Source organism: Neophocaena asiaeorientalis, unplaced genomic scaffold (genome assembly GCF_003031525.2).
Source record: "Neophocaena asiaeorientalis asiaeorientalis breed wild unplaced genomic scaffold, Neophocaena_asiaeorientalis_V1.1 scaffold68, whole genome shotgun sequence".
Classification (NCBI taxonomy): Eukaryota; Metazoa; Chordata; class Mammalia; order Artiodactyla; family Phocoenidae; genus Neophocaena; species Neophocaena asiaeorientalis.
Window position 1 is genome coordinate 374,292 of NW_020173384.1, and position 20,636 is coordinate 394,927.

Sequence of the window (20,636 nt, forward strand, 5' to 3'; positions counted from 1 at the left end):
GTCCCCTGCATCGGCAGGCGGACTCTCAACCACTGCGCCACCAGGGAAGCCCGAGATCAGTTCTTTTTATCTTAGAGATGAAGTAATGCAAAGACTCCCATGTCATGTGGGCTGTTAGCGGTGGTGTCGGCACTCGCTGCCAGGTCCCCGACTTCACCCCAGAGGCCGTGTTTCTCGCTGCACGCTGAAAAATGCCCTGGAAGTGGGAGGCAGGAAGTTCATTGCTTCATTTCCAAAAGTCGATCACCAGGACGTTGTTGGGAGATGGGGAGAAGGATGGCGCTCATGTGTTCTCAGCCGACGTTCTGCCTACTCTGAGCTCCACTTGTCTGTTCCTCTCAAATAGACGAGAGCTGGGGAGCACTGATGGGGTGCCGCAGATTTCTTTGGAAGATGCTCTTTCCAGTCGAGAGGTTGAGGTTGCTTATATCTGCAGTGAGAGCTCCAGCCACGAGGACTACATCAGGTGGGTGTTCAAATCCTTGCGTTGCACGGTAGTGGGGGACGATAAAAATGCCTGGGGCAGGCTGACATCTAGCAAAGGGGTCTTAATTATTGATGGGAAGAACTGCATTGGATCCATGACCTTTAAAAACTGTCAGAATTTGAACTCTCACTCTGGGTTATAAATGTATAAGGACATGAAAAATATTGTAGAGCTAATATTTATTTAGTACACCGTAACTTAAAACATTAGAAACATTAACAATTAAAGTATCTTATTTCTTCGTAAAAAACTTACTGAGTGTGGTTTGAACGGTGCCTGCCTTTTTCTGGTGGTTTAACTTAGCCCCCATCTTTTCTGTGCCTTGGAGAATTGCCATAGTCCTTTCAGTTTCCAACATTTTGTCCTTTGCCCTTTCAACAACATGAAAGCTCTGAGAAGGTCTCTAGGAGTTGCTTTAATAGGAAGAGTTTTGGCCACGAGATGAGTAAGGAGATAGTGGTGGCATCAGAGTGGGGAGATCGCATTATTCGTAGAGCAGGAGATGTGAAGTGTTCCCCCGCCCCACCTTTGAATGCAGAGCCTAGAGCCCCCCAAGCATTTGGTAGGACTGAGCCTGGAAGGAGAAGCCACACTCAGGACCTGGCAGTTGACAAGGCAGGGCCAGCCGCCCCCAGAATCTCAGCTTCCCTTCTGGGTCCTTACATCAAACTACAGCTGCTTCCACCATGCCATTCCCGAGTCAGCTGCCCCCTGTTTATCAGGCCCACTCTGAGTGTGGACAGAAACACCTTTCTGTGGTTCCCCTTAAACTTCTGTGGCACTAGAGGGTATGTCCTTAACAAAGTGATCATGTAATTCCCATGCTTATCAATGTTTGTTTCCGAGAATATCTAGAGAATAAAAGCCAGACTTCTGAGCACAGCTCCCTGCATCCTTTACATCAGGCTCCCAGCCACTCGTAGGACCTAGTTTTCCCTCCACTCCCTGTAGCCCACTCCCCTGCCATGCTGAAATGCTGAAATTCACACCACGTCCCAGTGGACAACGCCCCATAAACACCCAATCCCCTGCATATGCTGCTCAGAGTGAAACATCCTCATCCCCTGGCACCTGGAAAATGCCTGTTGATACTTCAAGACCCAGTTCAGAGCCTTAGTGAAATCTTTTCCGATTGCCTCAGGCACAGCTGGCTGCTGTGGGTTTTTATTTGTAGCTGTCACGTGGTAATAGGCAATTTCCCTGCTAACATGGCTGTATTTCTCCTCCAGAGTAACTGGTACATAGTAGCTGGTTGAATACGTGAGTAGACGAATGGGTGAGTGTTCAGATGGACACATGACTAGAAAGCCTTTCTCTTACCACTTAGTAGAAAATCACGTGAGATGCAGTTCATCCGCCTCCCCCTCTGGCCCTGACTCTCACCCGTGTCATGACACATTTACATGGAGACATTTGTGCATTTATAACATTCTGTTCTCTGTCATGCAGGGCACTTAAGTGAAGTTTAATTGAAGTGCATTTTCTCTGTATTTATCCCTTTTTCCCAAAGACAGTTCCTAAACGCTGGCAAGCACGTCCTTGTGGAATATCCCATGACACTGTCTTGGGCAGCAGCTAAGGAACTGTGGGCACTGGCTGAGCAGAAAGGTGACGTATATTCTGTGCATAGAGCACAGACCCTCTTCCTAAGGATTCCTGCCTCTAAGATTTCTGTGGTACCATCTTTATGCCTTTAAAACTTAACCCCATGTCAGATATGTTACTGGTCCCATGGGCTCCTACACCACCACCCCACACCCCATACTGTAGGCACATAAAGGGGGCATGTGTGGCGGGCCCACAGGGCAGAGGGATGGGTGGGGATTTGCAAACGTTTGTTCAAGACTTAGCTTCTTTTACTCTAATGAAAAGTATGAATTAGCTTCCACCTATGCTAGTGTTATAGATTATATATTATTATATTTATATATTATTTTATATAATAATATATATAATTGTATTTCATTTTGGTTTCATTCATGTGATAGTTGTATTGCTAATGGAAAAATGCACAGATCAGGGTAATTGATTGTCTTATGTGCATAGCTTTAGTTTTCATCGTTTCTCAAGAGGAACACTGGCATATTTATTATATGCCAGGAACTTGAAAACTCTGCTAAACACTTCATATGTTATTTTGCTTAATTCTCTTAGAAATCCTTGGAGGTAGGTATTTTCTCTAGCTCATGTATAGGAATCCATGGCTCAGAGAAGTTAAGAAATTGTGCCAGAAATGGGGCACAGCCTTTAAAAATTACATATCTCTATATTGTATACCTGTGACTTATGTAATATTGTACATCTACTATACTTGCAAAAAAAATTTTTGTGCCAGGTCACAAAGCTAGTAATATGACCACTAAATGGGAGATGGAGGTTTGGTTTCAATCTCTCTGGGCTCTGAAGTCCACATTCATTCCTCTGAGCCATGCTGCCCTCCAGAGATTTTTCTGTTTTTATGGTAACTGGACAAGTCCCTCTACGGAGGCAATTAGAACTAACTAGAATGTTTTAGGGATTAATGGAGCTAGTTAAATGAAGTTTAAGTCAAAAACTCTCTCTGTTTCAACACTTGCTATTTTAAATCTTTAAAATATGAACAAAGTATGCTGAACAATTATAATGAAAATCACCAAAGAAAGCACCTTGTCCTTATCACCAGCGTAGACGGGTCACACTACTGAAACTCTTGATTGCCTTTCTCTAGTACTAGGCCGTGCTGCTGGAGGACAGAGCCCATCTTTCCTCTCTGTAGCCCCAGCAGCTAAAGCTAAACACCGCCCAGATAGGCCTTCAGTAGGTGTTCGTCGAATGAAAAGATGGATGAATGACTACTGAAGTGAGCAAAAGGTTGGGGAGCTCTGGGGCCATCACCTTTGTATAGTGTTTCTCATGGCACAAACGTCCCTGGACAGAGTGCAAGATGCCAGAGATTTCTTGCTAATTGCAAAGGAAAAAATGTCCTTTTACAATGAAGAGTTCTACTGTTACCATCCTAACCAAGTGATTGCTCATATGGGTAAGTATGACATCACAAGCCGTCTGGTGGGATGTGCGTAGCACAAATCCTGTAACTGAGATTTTAACCAGACTTCTCACTTCACAAGAAATACAGGGATGAAGGAACAAATTAAATGACACCAAAAAAGAGTAAGTGAACTAGAATGTGGAACACTTTACAAGATAACAAACTAAGTGTCTTCAGGAAGATAATGTCCTGTGCATAGTGACTTCCTTCCAAAGAGCACAAGATGGAAAGAAGGGGAGAAAGAGTTAACTCTACACTAGAGAAACCAAACACTACGCCTCAGCCAGATGATTGAGGTCAGTGTGAACAGTGATAAGTCATGTTAATAGGATGTACTTGTTGACTGAAAACAAGTAGACTGCCAGTTATTTCTCCAGCAAAGATGAGTTTATTCAGAATCAGCAGAGAATTACAATTCAAGGTCTGCAACCGTGGCGAGCCACATACAAATCCCTGCACAGCAAGGGCAGGGGAACACTTTTATAGGGAAAAGGAAGTTTGTGGGGGGAATAGTAAGCAAAGAGTCCATGGCTTTTCATTGGCTGAGTCCTTGCCAGGACAGAAGAGGAGTCGTCGTTTTCCTGTTGGGCTCTACTATCATCGCAGGGTATGGGAGCTCCCTGTTCTGGTCTCCCAACACTATTTAATGGAGGTTTCTGTTTATTAATGTCTTACGTACGCTTAATGTAATGTGATGAGAATGGCCCATTACTTCTGTAGTTTTCCTGTCCAAAACACATAACCCCAGTCTACCCATGAGAAAAACATCAGAAAAATCCCAGCTGAGGGGCATTCTACAAAATACCTAAACAATACTCTTCAGAACTATCAAGGTCATTAAAAAACAAGGAAATTTTGAGAAACTTTCTAACCTAAGAAGGGCCTCAGAAGACACGATGACGAAATGTAAATGAAACACAAAGAGCACATTAGGTTAAAACTATAGAAAACTGAATCAAATATGGACTTACTTTTTTAAAAATGAGAAAATATTGTTATATTGGATCCTGGTATTAGCTCCTTAAGCAAGCAGAATCTGGATGGCTTGCTTACAGATCATGAATGGCTTTGAAACAAGAGAACAGCCCTGAACACCAAGAGTGACCTTTGTTCTCTAGACAAGTATTCGTAACTCATACTAGAACATCCATTAAGCAGCAATAACATACTTATCACTATGTATGAGATACTGTCCTTGATGATAGGGGATAACAAGAAGATGACCCCTGCCCTTGAGGAGCCCACAGTGTCAAATGGTCACAACTAGCAGTATTAATCTGCTGAAAGTGAACTGAAACAGCAATCATAGCAATTACGTTGTAGCACAGGAAGGAATAATCTTATTCAATTCAGCATACCTAATGTTATATCATTTTGGATGGCAAGAGTTATGGATAATTTGGGAGTGATGTCAGCAAGGTGGTGGAATAAGAAGCCTCAGAACCTCCTTCCCCACAGAGACACCAACTTAACAACAATATATAGACCAAAATACCTGAGCAAGTACTCCAGAAATCAGTTAAGTGGTTGCAGTACCCCCAGGCAAGCACAGAGCCAAGAAGAGCTGCATTGAAGTGGGTAAGAAAATTCATTGCATTTGCTCACCATAGCCCTTCCCCTTCTAATTCTTAGATTAGAAGAATCTAAGGCGGGGGGCGGGAAAGGAAAGAGTGGAACATGTGTCCAATGTTCTGGCTTTTCAAGGGCTGATTTCTGTCTCTCCTGACTGGGAATGCTGAAGGAAACAGGAGTAGACATTGGATGCCAGGGTCAGGGCAGCTAAGAACGAAGCAAGCACTGTAGTTTGTTATAGCACCAGGGAGACTGCAGTACTCTGAACAGGCGCCACAGGGAGCAAGAGATTACAGGTTCTTGAGAACAGGGGCAAACCTCTTTAACTTGGAAATTACATGTGCAAGCCCAAAGAAGATACATCTCCAGAAAAGGTTTGAGTGGCCTCCAGAATTTCTGGCCTGGCTGACTGGTGAAGGTCTTGCCCTGTACAAAGCAAGTCTATAAAGACTGGGGGAGGTGGCTGTTTTTTCAAATAGTCAAATCTCAATACAGGCGTATCTTGGAGATATTGCGGGTTCAGTTCCAGACCACAGCAATAAATTGAATATTACAAAGTGAGTCAGATGAATTTTTTGGTTTTCCAGTGCATATAAGAGTTATGTTTACACCGTACTACAGTCTATTAAGTGTGCAGTAGGTTAAAAACGATGTACATACCTTCATTTTAAAATACTTTAGTATTAAAAAACGCTCACCATCCTCTGACAAGGCAGGGTTGTCACAAACCTTCAATTAGAAAAAAATGCAATATCTGCACAGTTCAATAAAGCGAAGTGTAATAGAACGAGGTCTGCCTGTAAATGATCACAAGGAATACAAAGAAACAGGGACACACAGCCCACTCAAAGGAATGAAGTCAATCTGCAGAAACCAACCTTAAAGAAATGTAGATCCAAGAATTACCAAAATAACTGTCTAAAAGATTTTCCGTCAGCTAACGCAAAACATAGAAAAGTAAATGAAATCAGGAAAGCAGGGCATGAACAAAATGAAAATATATCAACAAAGAAATGTAAACTATACAAAAGAACCAAACAAATTCTTGAGCTGAAGAATAAAATAACTGAGTTGAAAAATTCACAAGAAGGGTCCAACAGCAAATTTGATCAAGCAGAAGAAAGAACTGGCAAACTTGAAGATGGGTCATTTGAAATTTGAGTCAAAGGAGCAAAAAAAAAAAAAAATAAGAAAAGTGAAAAAGGGACCTCCCTGGCAGTCCAGTGGTTAAGACTCCACACTTCCACTGCGGGGGCTGCAGGTTCGATCCCTGATTGGGGAAACTAAAATCCCGCATGCCATGTGGCATGGCCAAAAATAGAATAAAACTTAAGGGACTTAAAGGACACCATCAAGCAGATCATTATCATTATATGCATTATGCAAGTCAGAGAAGGAGACGAGAGAGAGAAAGGGACAGAGAGCTTATGTGAAGAAACTATGGCCGAAAACTTCCTAAATTGGGGGGAGGAAATTCAAGACAATGAACTCCAACTAGAATAAATCCAGAGACCCACACCAAGACACATTGTTATAATGACAACTTGGAATAGAAAGAAACTACCTCATCATAATAAAGGCCATATATAAAAAGTCCACAGCTGATATCATACTAAATGGTAAAACACTGAAAGCTTTTCCTCCAAGATCAGGAAACAAGATAAGGATGACCACTTTCACCACTTCTATTCAACATAGTACTGGAAGTTGCAGCCAGAGCAGGTAGGCAAGAAAAAGAATACTAGGCACCTAAATTAGAAAGTATAATCCTCCCAAACAAAAACAAATTTTTAAAAGTTACACATAATTTGGACGTATCACTAGAGTTTAAATATTTAATGTAAAGGAGAAACATTTTAAGATATATTAAAAGCTCTCCACAGAAAGAGAAAATAAATTTATGTTGTATTGCTTCTGTTTGTAGGGGGCAGAATTATAGAGATGGAGAGCTCATCTTCATGTAAGAAAGAGTTTTCTAAGAACCATAACTGTTCCGACATATTTACCCAGGATGCCATAGAAAACAGTCCCAGCACTGGTTATCATATAGCTGACTAGTGCTTGGTTAAGGGTACTTTTTGCATTTTCAAATATCAGAAATGGAATGGAAAATCATATTTTTGTTTTCATGGGCACATGTAAAATGAATCACTGTTGGCTCAGGGCAGTGCATGGCCTGCTGTTCCTCTGTTTCTTCCCAGAATCAGTGTTTCTGCAGCCCCATCTGTCACCCTGCCAATCAGATGGGATAGCTTGCCAAGTCTGACACATTTAATAACAAGTGAGACAATTTTTTCTAGCATTTGTATTAATGGCTAAACTAGTTACAAAGGAAGACCTACCTCTACGACACAAGAAGTTCTGAGAAACGTCTTACTTCTTTTACAAAAGCAGCTCTGAATAGGCCAACACCAAAGCCATTGAAGAAACTGAGTAATAATTCTGGTACTCATCTCACTAAATTAATTACCTTAAGTCCTTATCCTTTTGTAAATTGAGATATAATTTCCTTATGATAAATTCAGAGATTTTAAGTGCAGAGTTAAATGAATTTTGACAGAGTATATACCCATGTAATTATTACTCCAGCCAAGATACAGAACATTTTTATTACTCCAGAAAATTCCCTAGTGCCCCTTTCCTGTCGGTGACTTGTCCCCTCAGTGACATCGATTACCTACTACCGGACTTCCCTGCAGATTATCTCTCAGCTAGGATCTGAGACCGTTCCTGTATTGCTCAATCATCAGTATAAACATCATGTCACATATATGCAAGGAAAAAAAAAGCAAATGAAACAAAATGGTAACAGAGATTAGCTGGTAGAATTCTGGGCGGTTATATTTTTTTCTTTATACTCTTCCACATTTTCTCAATTTTCTTCAATGACATGAATTCATGTTTACACTTTAAAACTAAAAATAAATATAATCTTGTTTCTACCATATGATCACAACCATGAAAAATAATTCACAGCAGAATGACAAGAAAGAAGGAAATATACCAATATATCTAAGTAGTGGTTCTTTCTGGTAAATAGGATCATGGGTATTTTTATTTCTTCTAATTTTCCCCCCAAATTTAAAAACACTTATTTATTATTTCTGAGATACACAAAACACCCTATTTCAGAAGATGAGGCCAGAAATAGTTCTTTGAGAATTTCATAATATACTGCTTATGTCAGAAAGCTGCTGAAATCATGTTTGAGGAAATAAATGAGTCAAGAATTCAAGTCTATTAATTGCAAGTTACCTTTTCATTTTCTCCTTACAAGTTATATCTTATTTCATAATCCATGACTGATTCTGGCTTGCTGTCATATTTTTGGTGCTATAAGTATTTATTTGGTTTGGTTTTTTTTTTTTTGAAATAACCTCAAACTTATAGAAGAGTTGTGAATACAGTACAGAGAACTCTTTTTTCTTGAGAATCATTTGAGAGTAAATTGCCAACCTCATCCCCCAATAATTTCATGCATACATCCTGCAAATAAAAACAGTCTCTAGATAACCACATACAACCATCAAAATCAGGAACTGTTACCACGACACATCTTAACCAAGCTCACAAAAATCAAAGACAAAGAACTCTGAACGCAGTGAGAGGAAGAAGACTCATCACACACAAGGGAATCCTGATAAGGCTGTGAGCAGATTCTTCAGCAGAAATCTTGCAGGCTAGGAGAGAGTACGCTGATACATTCAATGTGCTCAAAGAAAAGTATCAAATGAGAATACTTTATCCAGGAAAATTGTTCTTCAGAAATGAAGGACAAATAAGACTTTCCCAGACAAATAAAAGGAGAATTTATCGCCACTGGACCTGCCTGAAAGGATGTTAACTAGTAACAAGAAAATATATGAAAGTGTGAAATTCAGCGCTAAATGTAAATACTGGGTTGGCCAAAATGTTCGTTCGCGTTTTCTGTAACATCTTATGGAAAAACCCAAACAAACTTTTTTGGCCAACCCAGTATATAGTCAAATTCAAAATACTCTATTACTGCAATGGTGGTGTGTAGATCACTTTGAACTCTAGTATATAGGTTAAAAGACAAAAGTATTAAAAGTAACTGTAGCTACAATATTTTGTTAATGGATACACAAGATTAAAATACATAAATTGGGACACCAATAACATAACTCGTTGGGGGGAGGCAAATAAATATGTAGAATTTTTAAATGCAATTGAAGTTACATTACTGTCAGCTTAAAATGGACTGTTATAACTATAAGATGTATTATGAAAGCCTCATGGTACTGTTAGTACCACCAAGGAAAAAAAATGATAAAGAGAGAAGAATCAAAGGATACCATGACCAAAAACCATCAACTCATAAAGAAAGACAGTGAGGGACTTCCCTGGTGGCGCAGTGGTTGAGAGTCCACCTGCCAATGCAGGGAACATGGGTTCAAGCCCTGGTCCAGGAAGATCCCACATGCCACGGAGCATCTAAGCCCGTGTGCCACAACTACTGAAGCCCGTGCATCTAGAGCCTGTGCTCTACAACAAGAGAAGCCACCGCAATGAGAAGCCTGTGCACTGCAACAAAGAGTAGCCCCTGCTCGTCACTAGAGAAAGCCCACACGCAGCAACAAAAACCCAGTGCAGCCAAAAATAAATAATTTTTAAAAAATAAAAAGAAAGACAGTGAGAGGAAGAAAGGAACTATAAAACAATCAGAAAGCAGGTAACAAAATGGCAATAAGTTCTTACCTATCAATAATTACTCTAGATATAAATAGTTTAAATATTCCAATTAAAAGACAAAGAGTAGCTCAGTTCATAAATAAGACTCAACTGTATGCTGCCTACAAAAGACTCACGCTTTAAGGACACTCATAGGCCAAAAGTGGAGGGATGAAAAAACATTCCATGTGGATGGAAAAATACTCTGTGCAAATGGAAGCCAAAGGAGAGCAGGTGTAGCATATCACACAAAACAGACTTAAAGTCAAAAGCTGTAACAAGAGAAAAAGAAGGTCATTATATAATAAAGGGATCAATTCCTTCAGAGGATATAAAAATTGTAAATATGTATGCTCCCAATATGGGAGTACTTAAACAGATCTGAAGATAAAAATAGGCAGCAATGCAATAATAGTAGGGGACTTCAATGCCCTGCTCTCAACAGTGGATAAACTATCCAGACAGAAATACATTATAAACTAATGAATTTGAACTACACTTTAGACCAAGTTGCCTTACAGACGTATACAGAACATTCCAACCAATAGCAACAGAACACACATTCTTCTCAAATGCACATGGAACATTCTCCAGGACGCATCATATGTTAGGTCAGAAAACAAATTTAATAAGATTAAAATCTTATTAAGTATCTTTTCTGACTACATAGTATAAAATTAGAAGTCAATAATGGGAGGAAAGCTGGAAAATTCACCTATATATGGATTAAACAACACATTCTGAAAAAACAATGGATCAAGGGTAAATGTTTTAAAATTTTTGAGGTGAATGAAAATAGAAACACAAATACAGAAATTGATGGGATTCAGCAAAAGCATTTCTAAGAGAGTAGTTTACAGTGATAAACACCTACATTAAGAAAAAAGAAAGAACTCAAACAACCTAACTTTACGTCTCAAGGAAATAGAAAACGAAGAACAAACTTAGTTGATGGGGAGAAATAATAAAGATTAGAGCAGAAATAGAGACTAGAAAGACAGTAGAAAAGATCAATGAAACTAAGTTGGCTTTTTGAAAAGATAAAATTGACAAATCTTCAGCTAGACTTACCAAGAAATAAGGGAAATGACTCAAATTAATAAAATTATAAATGAGGGAGGAGACATTGTAACTGATACCACAGAAATACAAAGAACCATAAGAGACTATGAACAATTTATGCCAACAGATTAGATAATTTAGGAGAAATGGATAAATTCCTAGAAACACACAACTTACCATGACTGAATCATGAAGTAAAAGAAAAACTGAGCAGACCAATAACAATCAAGGGGATTAGGAGATCGAATAAGTCATCAAAAACCTCCAAACATATAAAATCCAGATGGCTTCACAGATGAATTCTACCAAACGTTTAAAGAAGAATTAATAACAATCCTTCTCAAACTCTTTCAGAAACTTGAAGAGGAAGGAACACTTTCTAACCCATTTTATGAGGCCAACATTACCCTGATACCAAGCCAAACAAAGACACTACAAGAAAAGAAAATTACAGGCTGCTATCCATGATGAACATAGATGGAAAAATCTGCATTAAATTCAAGAGCACATTAAAAGGATCATACACTATGATCTAGTGGGATTCGTCCCTGGGTTGCAAAGATGGCTCAACATATGTAAATCAATAAATGTGATATACTACATTAACAAAATGAAAGATAAATATATGATCATCTCAATAGATGCAGAAAAAGCACTTGACAGAGTTCAACATCCATTTGTGATAAAATCTCTCAACAGATTAGGTGTAGAAGGAATGTTTCTCAACATAACAAAGATGATACAGAGAACCCCACAACTAACATCATAATCAATAGTGAAAAGTTAAGAGCCTCTTCTGTGAAATCAGGAACAAGACAAGGATGCCCATAATTACCACTGTGTGCTATTTAACATAGTAAACTGTAAGCTGAAGCCAGAGTAATTAGGCAAGAATAATAAATAAAAGGCATCCAAATTAGAAAGAAAATTAAAATTGTCTTTTTGCAGGTGACATGATCTTATATGTAGAAAACCCTGAAGACTCCACTGAAAATTGTTAGAACTAATAAATTCAGTTAAGTTACAGAATACAAAATTACCATACAGAAATCAGTTGCATTTGTATATACCAACAACAAAGTATCTGAAAGAGAAATTAAGAAAGAAATCTCATTTACAGTACCATCAAAAGCAATAAAATACTTAGGAACAAATTTAACAAAGGAGGTGAAAGACATGTACACTGAAAACTATAAGACATTGATGAAAGAGATTCAGGAAGACATGAATAATGGATAGACACCCTGTGTTCTTGAATTGGAAGGACTGGTATTGTTAAAATGTCCATACTACCCAAAGCAATCTACAGATTCAGTGTAGTCCATATCAAAATTCCAATGGCATTTTACATAGAAACAGAAAAAACTACCCCAAAATTTGTATGGAACCACAAAAGACTTTAAATTAAAAAAAGCATTCCTGAGATGAAAAACAAAGCTAGAGGCATCACACCACCTGATTTCAACCTATATTACAAAGCTGTAGTAATCCAAACAGTGTGGTACTGACATAAAAACAGGCACATAGATCATTGGAACAGAATAAAGAGCAGGGCATAAACCTATGCATATATAGTCTGCTGATTTTTGACACCAGGAACACACAGTGGGAAAAGGATAGTCTTCAATCAGTGGTTCTGGGAAAACTGGATGGCCACATGCAAAAGAATGAAACTGGACCCCTGTCTTACACCATTCACAAAAATGATCTTGAGATGTATCAAGGACAAATAGAGCTGTTCAAAAAAAAAGGGACTTACCTGAAACTGTAAAACTCTTAGAAGAAAACACAGGGAAAAATTCTTGACATTGGTCTTGGCAGTGATTTCTTGGGTAAGACACCAAGCATACAGGAAATGAAAGCTGAAATAAACAAATAGGTCTGCATCAAACTAAAGAGCCTCCACATGGCAAAGGAAACAATCAATAAATTGATACTTTACAGAAGAGGGAAAGTATTTGCAAGCTGTATATCTGATTAGGGGTTAATATCCGAAGTATAAAGAACTCAGAAAACTAATAGCCAAAAAGCAAATACTCCCATTAGAAAATGGGTAGAGGAACTGAATACACATATTTCCAAAGAAGACATTCAGATGGCCAACAGATATATGAAAAGTTGCTCAACATCATTAATCATCAGGGAAATGCAGATCAAAACCACGAGACACCACCTCACACCTGTTAGAATTGGCTGTCATCAAAAAGACGAGAGAGAAGTGTTGGCGAGGATACGGAGAAAAGAGAACTCTGGTGCACTGTTGGTGAGAATATCAGTTGGTGCAGACACTATGGAAAAGGCTGTGGTGGGTCTTCAAAAAGTTAAAAATAGGACTGTCACGTGATTCAGCAGTCCCACTCCTGGGTATATACCCCAGACACTATGGAAAAGACTGGTGGGTCTTCAAAAAGTTAAAAATAGGACTGTCACGTGATTCAGCAGTCCCACTCCTGGGTATATACCCCAGACACTATGGAAAAGACTGGTGGGTCTTCAAAAAGTTAAAAATAGGACTATCATCACGTGATTCAGCAGTGCCACTCCTGGGTATATACCCAGAGGAACTGAAATCAGTAGATTGAAGAGATACATGTACACCCATTCTCATCACAGCATTATGAACAGTAACCAAGAGATGGAGACAACCTAAATGTTCTAACAGAGATGAAAAGGATAACGACAAGTGTGGCTTATATTTCCAGTGGAATATTATTCAGCCGTGAGAGAAGAAACCCTGCCATTTGCTACAACATGAATGAACCTGGAGGGCATTATGCTAAGTGAAATAAGTCAGAGAAATACAAATACTGTATGGTTTCACTTAGAGCGGAATCTAAAAAGAAAAAAAAAAAAAAGCCTGTTTCATAGAAACAGAGATTTGAATGGCAGTTGCCTTGGGCTGGGGGAAGGGGAAATAGGGCAATATAGATCAAAGGGTACAAATTTTCAATTATTAGAAGAAGTTCCGAGGATCTAATGTACAACACGGTTGTTATAGTTAATAACATGGAATTGTATACTTGAAAGTTGCTGAGTAGGTCTTAAGCATTCTTATCACACACACACAGTGAACTGTCAGGTGATGGATGTGTTAAGTGTCTTGACCTTGATGATCATTCCACGATGCATATGGACATCAAAACAGCACATTGTACACTTTAAAGATGTAGTTGTATCTGTCCATTACCCGTCAATTTTATTTTTAAATAACTTTTTCATAAAATTCATTAGGATTTTGATAAAAGTGGAAATAAATGTGTGTGTTCAATCAGCCATCTTGAATCCAAAGCATGGACATAGCATTTTTGAGCAAATTTTAAAAAATTTTTTTAATATATATTCTTTTTATCAAAGTATAGTTGATTTACAATGTTCTGTTTCAGTTGTACAGCCAAGTGATTCAGTTATACATACATTCTCAATTTTTAAAAATGAAAAAAATACGAGGAAATTAACAGGATTTAGGATGACTGCCTTTTTTTTTTTTAAACCCCATCCTTGTCCTGACAGGGAAAGTCTTGCATGAGGAGCACGTTGAACTCTTGATGGAGGAGTTTGCATTCCTGAAAAAAGAAGTGGTGGGGAAGGACCTGCTGAAAGGGTCGCTCCTCTTCACAGGTCAGCCCTTGGTGGGATCACAGGTCATATGTAACTGGTGAGGCTGGTGGAGGGTTACTGGGTTCTGAGCTCTCTAGGACGTGAGCTTGGATTCATTTCTGCTAAAGACGTTCTGACTGCCCATTTAATTTTCCCACGCACCCACAGACAATAAAAATAATCTATTTTTCTTCCTCAAATGAGATCTGATTGCTCAGTGGGCCTTGGGGAAGACGTGTTAGAAATCTCAAGCACATTTATGCTTTTGGCCCTATCGATTGGGTAGAATTTTCTCTCATGAAATCTTGATGAGTTGGAGATTATTTTTCCACAGGAGGTTAAAGATGAAAGCTCTCTTTGCTAAAGGACCGAGAAGGTTCTTGGAGAAGAGAACATGTTTATACTTCTCTGTGGAGCAAATAGAATATGCATAGACCCTTTCTTCCTCCAACATTTATCAGGACATTGGCTGTGGCCAAGATATTTGATCTACTATATATTCAGCTGTTTACTTTATGTTTGTCATTCTTTGAGCACCTCCATTAGCAGAAGGAAATGAACAGCCTGGAGCCTCAAGGTCTGCAGTCTCCTTTGGGTGGACTCCTTGGATTTGTCTCCACCCTAAGGCATCTGGGCCACCTTTCCTGAGGGCTTTCTTTACAGAAACAAAACAGACATTGTCAAGTGGTAAAACCATTCATCTGTTCGTGAGTTTCCAGAAAATATACAGTAGTGGAATCTCATTTCAAAAATCCATTTTCAGGGACTTCCCTGGCGGTACAAAGGTTAGGACTCCGAGTTTCCACTGTGGTGGGGGCATGGGCTCAACCCCTGGTTGGGGAACTAAGATCCTGCATGCCGTGCGGTGCAGCCAAAAAAAAAAAAAAATAGAATGGCACAAAATCCATCTTCATCCTTTAAAATGATGATATAATGAGAGTTGTGGAGACAATAATAACTGTTAATCCGCACAAGGAACTGGGCTAAGTATGTGACATTATTTCATGTTAATTCATATGATAATCCTAGAAAGTGGGTATTTATTACCCCCATTATACAGATTTTTTTTAATGAAGCTCAGAGAAGTGAGTAGCTTCACAAAGTTGACCCAACAGTTATGTGGCGGAGGCAGACAGATTGGAGCTCAGACTTGTAGCAGCTGTTCGGTCCTCTGCAAAGAACAGGAGCAGACAGGAACCAGCCCAGAGGGAGCTGCCTTTCCTTTGTAAGTTTCATACTTAGGTCCTAGTGATTTGAAACCATGTTGTCTATGAAACTTACAATCTTTGTTTTCTTTATCTTTTTATTTACTTTGCTTGTTTTCTTTAGAACATACTCATAATCATTAGTTAAGTCAATATCAAAGTTTTAAGAAATCTTTGAAGAGCAGTGTAACAGACATGAAGTCTTATACATCTAGGTTATGTTTAAAATTTAGGCTGGGATGAGAGGGGAGCAGTATCTTGACCGGATTTCTCCTACAGATACTCGTTGCAATATACTGTTGTACACGAGATTATGAAGACTGAGGAACACAGAACGCTGTATCAGTTTTCTTGATATTGACTACTTTATAGGAATTACTGTTTTCTCCACAGCTATCAATTCCTTCACTCCCTTATCACTTACACAGACAGTTATATGGTATTTATAGGAATATAGGCTTGAGGGACTAAAATACGTTCATTCTTTTACTTCTTTAAGTCACAAACTGAAGGGGATATATGTTTACATATATGTGTGTGTGTGCATATACACACACACACACACGTTAGAAGCCTAAAACATTTTTATTACCCTGTGGGCCAGATGGACTGCAATTTCCAGTGAAATATTTTATTTTACCAACAAAGTGAATTTAAGAAACAGGAAAAAAGGGAGACGTTTTTATGAAAGTCTCCATCAGAATTAGTCATCTTGCACAGCCCCATCACAAGGTAGGTTGTGTGTCCTGATCACCCAGCCACATCTGTTCACTCCCTGTCACATCCCCCATGCCCCCCAGCTGTCCGCCCCGCCCCTCCAGTCCCCGCCATGTCTGTGATTCCCCACAGCTAGCCCGCTGGAAGAAGAACGGTTTGGCTTCCCTGCATTCAGCGGCATCTCTCGCCTGACCTGGCTGGTCTCCCTCTTTGGGGAGCTTTCTCTCGTGTCCGCCACTTTGGAAGAGAGAAAAGAAGATCAGTATATGAAGATGACCGTGTGCTTGGAGACGGAGAACAAAAGGTAGGTCATGAGAAGCTGCAAGGAGAAGGCAACATAAGGACATCCTCATGTGTTCACAAGGGAGAACATGGGGGACCCAGGGGCCTAGACCCGCACCTTCGACTCCAGAAGGGCCGTCAGCTTATGCCAGTGGAACAGGTGCTGGGATTTCACTTATGCTGCCTCATGCCATCCTCCCAGCAGCCCCGTAAGGTTAAGAGAAGCTTACAGATTTGAGCAGGTTGTCTAAGCCACACAAGTGAGCAGTATCCAGTTCTGTGACCTGAATTGTTTCCAACATTTTATGGTGAAAGATGCAGGCATTGGTGAGTTGAAAGAATTTTGCAGTGAGCATCCATCCAGCTACCTAGATCCTGCCGTTAACATTGTACTCTGCTGGCTTATCACACGCCCAACTATTTCTCAGCTTTATCACGACATCATACGTCATAATGTTGCCAAAACGTTCTTTCTTTTTCATACCAAGTCTTTGTTTTAATTATTTAAAAATGTTCAAGAGACTTTAAAATGGCCCAGAGACCCAAAGATGTTCGTGTCAAAGATCACACTGAAGTGGGGTCTGTTGGTTCCTCCGTTGCTAAAGCCTCTGTGTGATCCTGGATCATGACACACCCTGATAATTCTTCTAGGTGGGTAATGGTGATACCCTGATTCCCAGCATCTTCCGTAAGTGGCCATCAGTCCCCTAATGATGAAAAATGCAATCCCAGAAATAATACGCTTGCAGATTCTACTTGAACATCTTTCCAGTATTATTTTTCGAAACCAAGTCCTCTACTGATCCATCTGGGAGGCTGAGATAATGATGAGTCCCGTCTGACAGTAAATGTAGATCTTTCACCAGCAAACACCCTTCAAGATAAAATGCCTCATACCAAAGTTTTTCTAAACATAAGGAGCCTCTGTAAGTCATTTGCCCAGTTTAAGTTACAGCTGCCTTCCAACAACCTAGTGGAACAGAGCAGAACCTCAGCAGAGGATGGGGAGGAGGGCAGACATGACCTTGAAAGGTCACAATAAAAGGACCAGCAAGACCAGAATCACTGCTTGAATCCCGGTTGTACTAGTATTTGCTAACGTTTCCTGAGTTCCTACCATGTGCCAGGGCCTAGTCCTTTTATAAGGATTTTCTCATATCTTTATACCAACTCTCCGGAGTGGGCGTTATTATGATGATCACCTAGGAAACCATGAGGCTCAGAGAGGTTAAGAAACTTGCTAAGGGCACACAGCTAACAAGTGATGGTGTGAGAATCGCGCTCAGGCAGCCTGTCTCTGGTCCCCAGATGGTCACACCTCCACAGAAATGCACAGGAAGGGCACGAGAAGGGAATCGTACTGAAAACATGCCAGGCCTTGTCTTTAATTCGTCCTGTAGTCCTCACCTGTCCACGAGGTTGGGTGTCATTAGCCTCAGGTCCCAGATTATCCAGGAAAACCCAGTGCAGTTTACTCCCAAGCCCGTGTTCTTCCCATTTTACCAGCAGTTTTCAAACTTTGTAAAAAAAAAAGCATGAGAACACCTTTTCAACCCAAATCTATATAGAAGAGGTACACGTTTCAGGCCTCCTGTTGAAGCCAGTTGGTAGGAGTGGTGCCAGAGCCAGGCGTGCCCTACCCCCCATGCCCTCGCCCTCCAGGGCAAATACTTTAAGTTTTTAGGACCACAAGATGAGGAAGCTATTCTGTCCACATCTCTCCTGATGGCTCCCCTTTTATGTACTTCAGATCTTTTCCTCTTAAACACTTACCCCACACTCTAATGTAGGTCTGGGTGAGCTGATTGGCTGAAGGGGAGCCTTTACCCAGGTTGGAGGTACCCCTGAGCTTCCTACAGCACCCAAAACAATCTTAAGTGACCTGCTTGGGCCCCTTTCTTGCAACTCCGCACGCACACCGTTAGCTGTATTATGGCCTGTGCCTCTAGAGGCGGAGAACAAACAAACCAAAGGTAGTTCCCCTTCGTTCCTTAGCCATGCTGATCTAGCCTGCCCACGCCGGGCCTGCCCCACTGCAGCCCACAGGGAGAGGAAGAGGGAATCCGAGGAATGGAGACGAGAAGGCCAGGGACCCTGATGCCTGCCCGGCATTGAACCCTTTCCCTGTTCGCCCTGAAAACTCCATTACTTAGCATGGCAGCCCAACCAGATTGCCTGTCCTTGACCCTGGCTCTCCCTGTAGTATAAGAAGAAGGAGGGGAAAGCAAAGAGAAGTAGCCAGAGCAAGTCCTCTCATTCCTGAGACTTCATTCCCAGAAGAAGGAAAACTCTATATGTGTATATGTGTAAAGAGGTTGAATGGAGGTTATCCATATTAAAGTTGGGAAGAGCTTGAATATTTGGCAATAATGAAATATTGAAAGAATTATATAATCAGTTGTCCCCATGATATGCAGCTAAAAATAATAGCAGTATCTGTAGGATCATAAATATTTTTAAATAAACAATTAAAAGTTATACTTTAGGATTTATATACATATAGGCAAATATTTGAAAGGATTGTCTCAAACTGAAGATTATTTAGGCAAAATTATGGATTTTTTTCCATTGAAAGTCCTTAAATCAGTGCTGTATTGTTTTTAGAATATATTTTTGAAGAGCAGATTTTATATTTTTCCTGTCACATTATTCAGTGAAGCTTCTAACTTTAGATCGAATCTGCTTAGGTTTCTCTTTTTCATTAAGCAGATAACACAGCTTTTATCTAAAGACAGGAAAGATAAATCCAGAAAAAGAAGAAACTTTAGAAGAGCGGGGTCTGTGCTATTTGAATTGTAGATTTTTGTGAGTACTGACCTTGGCCTGAGGGGCAAATGTGAAATGGAAACGTGCTTTGTGAGTGGGCTGGCAGCATCTGGTCTTGGCATGTGCCTGGAGTCATAGACCTCTTGGAAAATGTGATGAAAGAGCGCTAAGAATTCTTTCCCATAAAAATGCACATACACTTGGAAACAACAGTTTGCACAGGATCTCAGGTCTGGATCCTCCAGAAGGATCCGGTGAGATTCAGGGTAAAAACTCCTAAATAACAAACTGATACACCAGAGTCTTTGAACTCCCCTGCCTGGTGGCAAAATTGAACAAAGGACTTTTGGGCAGTAAAGTTGCCAACAGTCACCCGTGGCGTCTGGGAGGCTGGTGGAGGTTGGGATGCAGCAGCTGCAGGGAAAACGGGCACAAAACGAGGACCTGGCACTGGGCACTCAGGTGCCAGCCCGCATCCGCGCGCCCCTGTGAAACTAATCCTGGGCCTCTTGCTTCCACAGCCCGTTGACGTGGACTGAAGAGAAGGCGCCTGGCCTAAAGCGAAACAGACATTTAAGCTTCCATTTCAAGTCTGGGTCCCTGGAGAATATGCCCAACGTAGGCGTCAATAAGAATATTTTCCTGAAGGATCAAAATATATTTGTCCAGAAACTCCTGGGCCAGTTCTCTGGAGAGGAGCTGGCTGCCGAGAAGAAACGTATCCTGCACTGCCTATGGCTGGCGGGAGAGATCCAGAAACACTGCCGCCTGAAGAAGTGAAGGGAGGGGGCAACATGGCCCTGCCCAGACGAGACCTGAGCCTGATTTTTATCAAGAGTTGACCTTCATCTCTGTTCTTACCATTAAACGTGTCTTGGGTAAACAGGATTCGCTTATTGTCACGAGCCGTGTTGGGAGTGATACTTGGGCAGGGGCACACGTGGTAGGGATGAAAAAAGAACCAACCTTGGTGGAGTGGCACGGGAAGCTTCAGATGTCCAGTTTCATTCATTCTTCCCAACGGCCCTGTCGGATGAGTATTATTACCAGGCTTGTTTTCCTTAGTGTATTGAAAAAATCTTGTTTGAAGTTACCCAGCTAGTAAATGGCAGAACCAGCCTTTAAACCCCACTCGTGCGCTAAATCACTGCAAAACAGTGCCTGGAAGCCTCCTTCCTGCCGCCTTAAGGAATTTTATTTCCCCCTCCACAGACTCTCACTGGACGAC

The 20,636-nt window shown here is 40.5% G+C and overlaps 1 protein-coding gene across 2 annotated transcripts in view; it reads left to right on the forward strand.

The window, feature by feature from the left end:
• The window catches only part of BLVRA (biliverdin reductase A), a 55,806-nt gene extending 35,519 nt beyond the window's left edge, over window positions 1-20,287 (forward strand). The window contains exons 4-8 of one of the 2 annotated variants that reach the window (XM_024746589.1): window positions 347-466; window positions 1,998-2,095; window positions 14,352-14,459; window positions 16,493-16,664; window positions 19,930-20,287. In XM_024746589.1, coding sequence (XP_024602357.1) covers window positions 347-466; window positions 1,998-2,095; window positions 14,352-14,459; window positions 16,493-16,664; window positions 19,930-20,188 — 757 coding nt within the window. In that variant the 3' untranslated portion in view covers window positions 20,189-20,287. The remainder of the gene's footprint in view (window positions 1-346; window positions 467-1,997; window positions 2,096-14,351; window positions 14,460-16,492; window positions 16,665-19,929) is intronic. The other variant, XM_024746588.1, reaches the window with a different exon arrangement.
• Window positions 20,288-20,636: the final 349 nt, after the last annotated feature.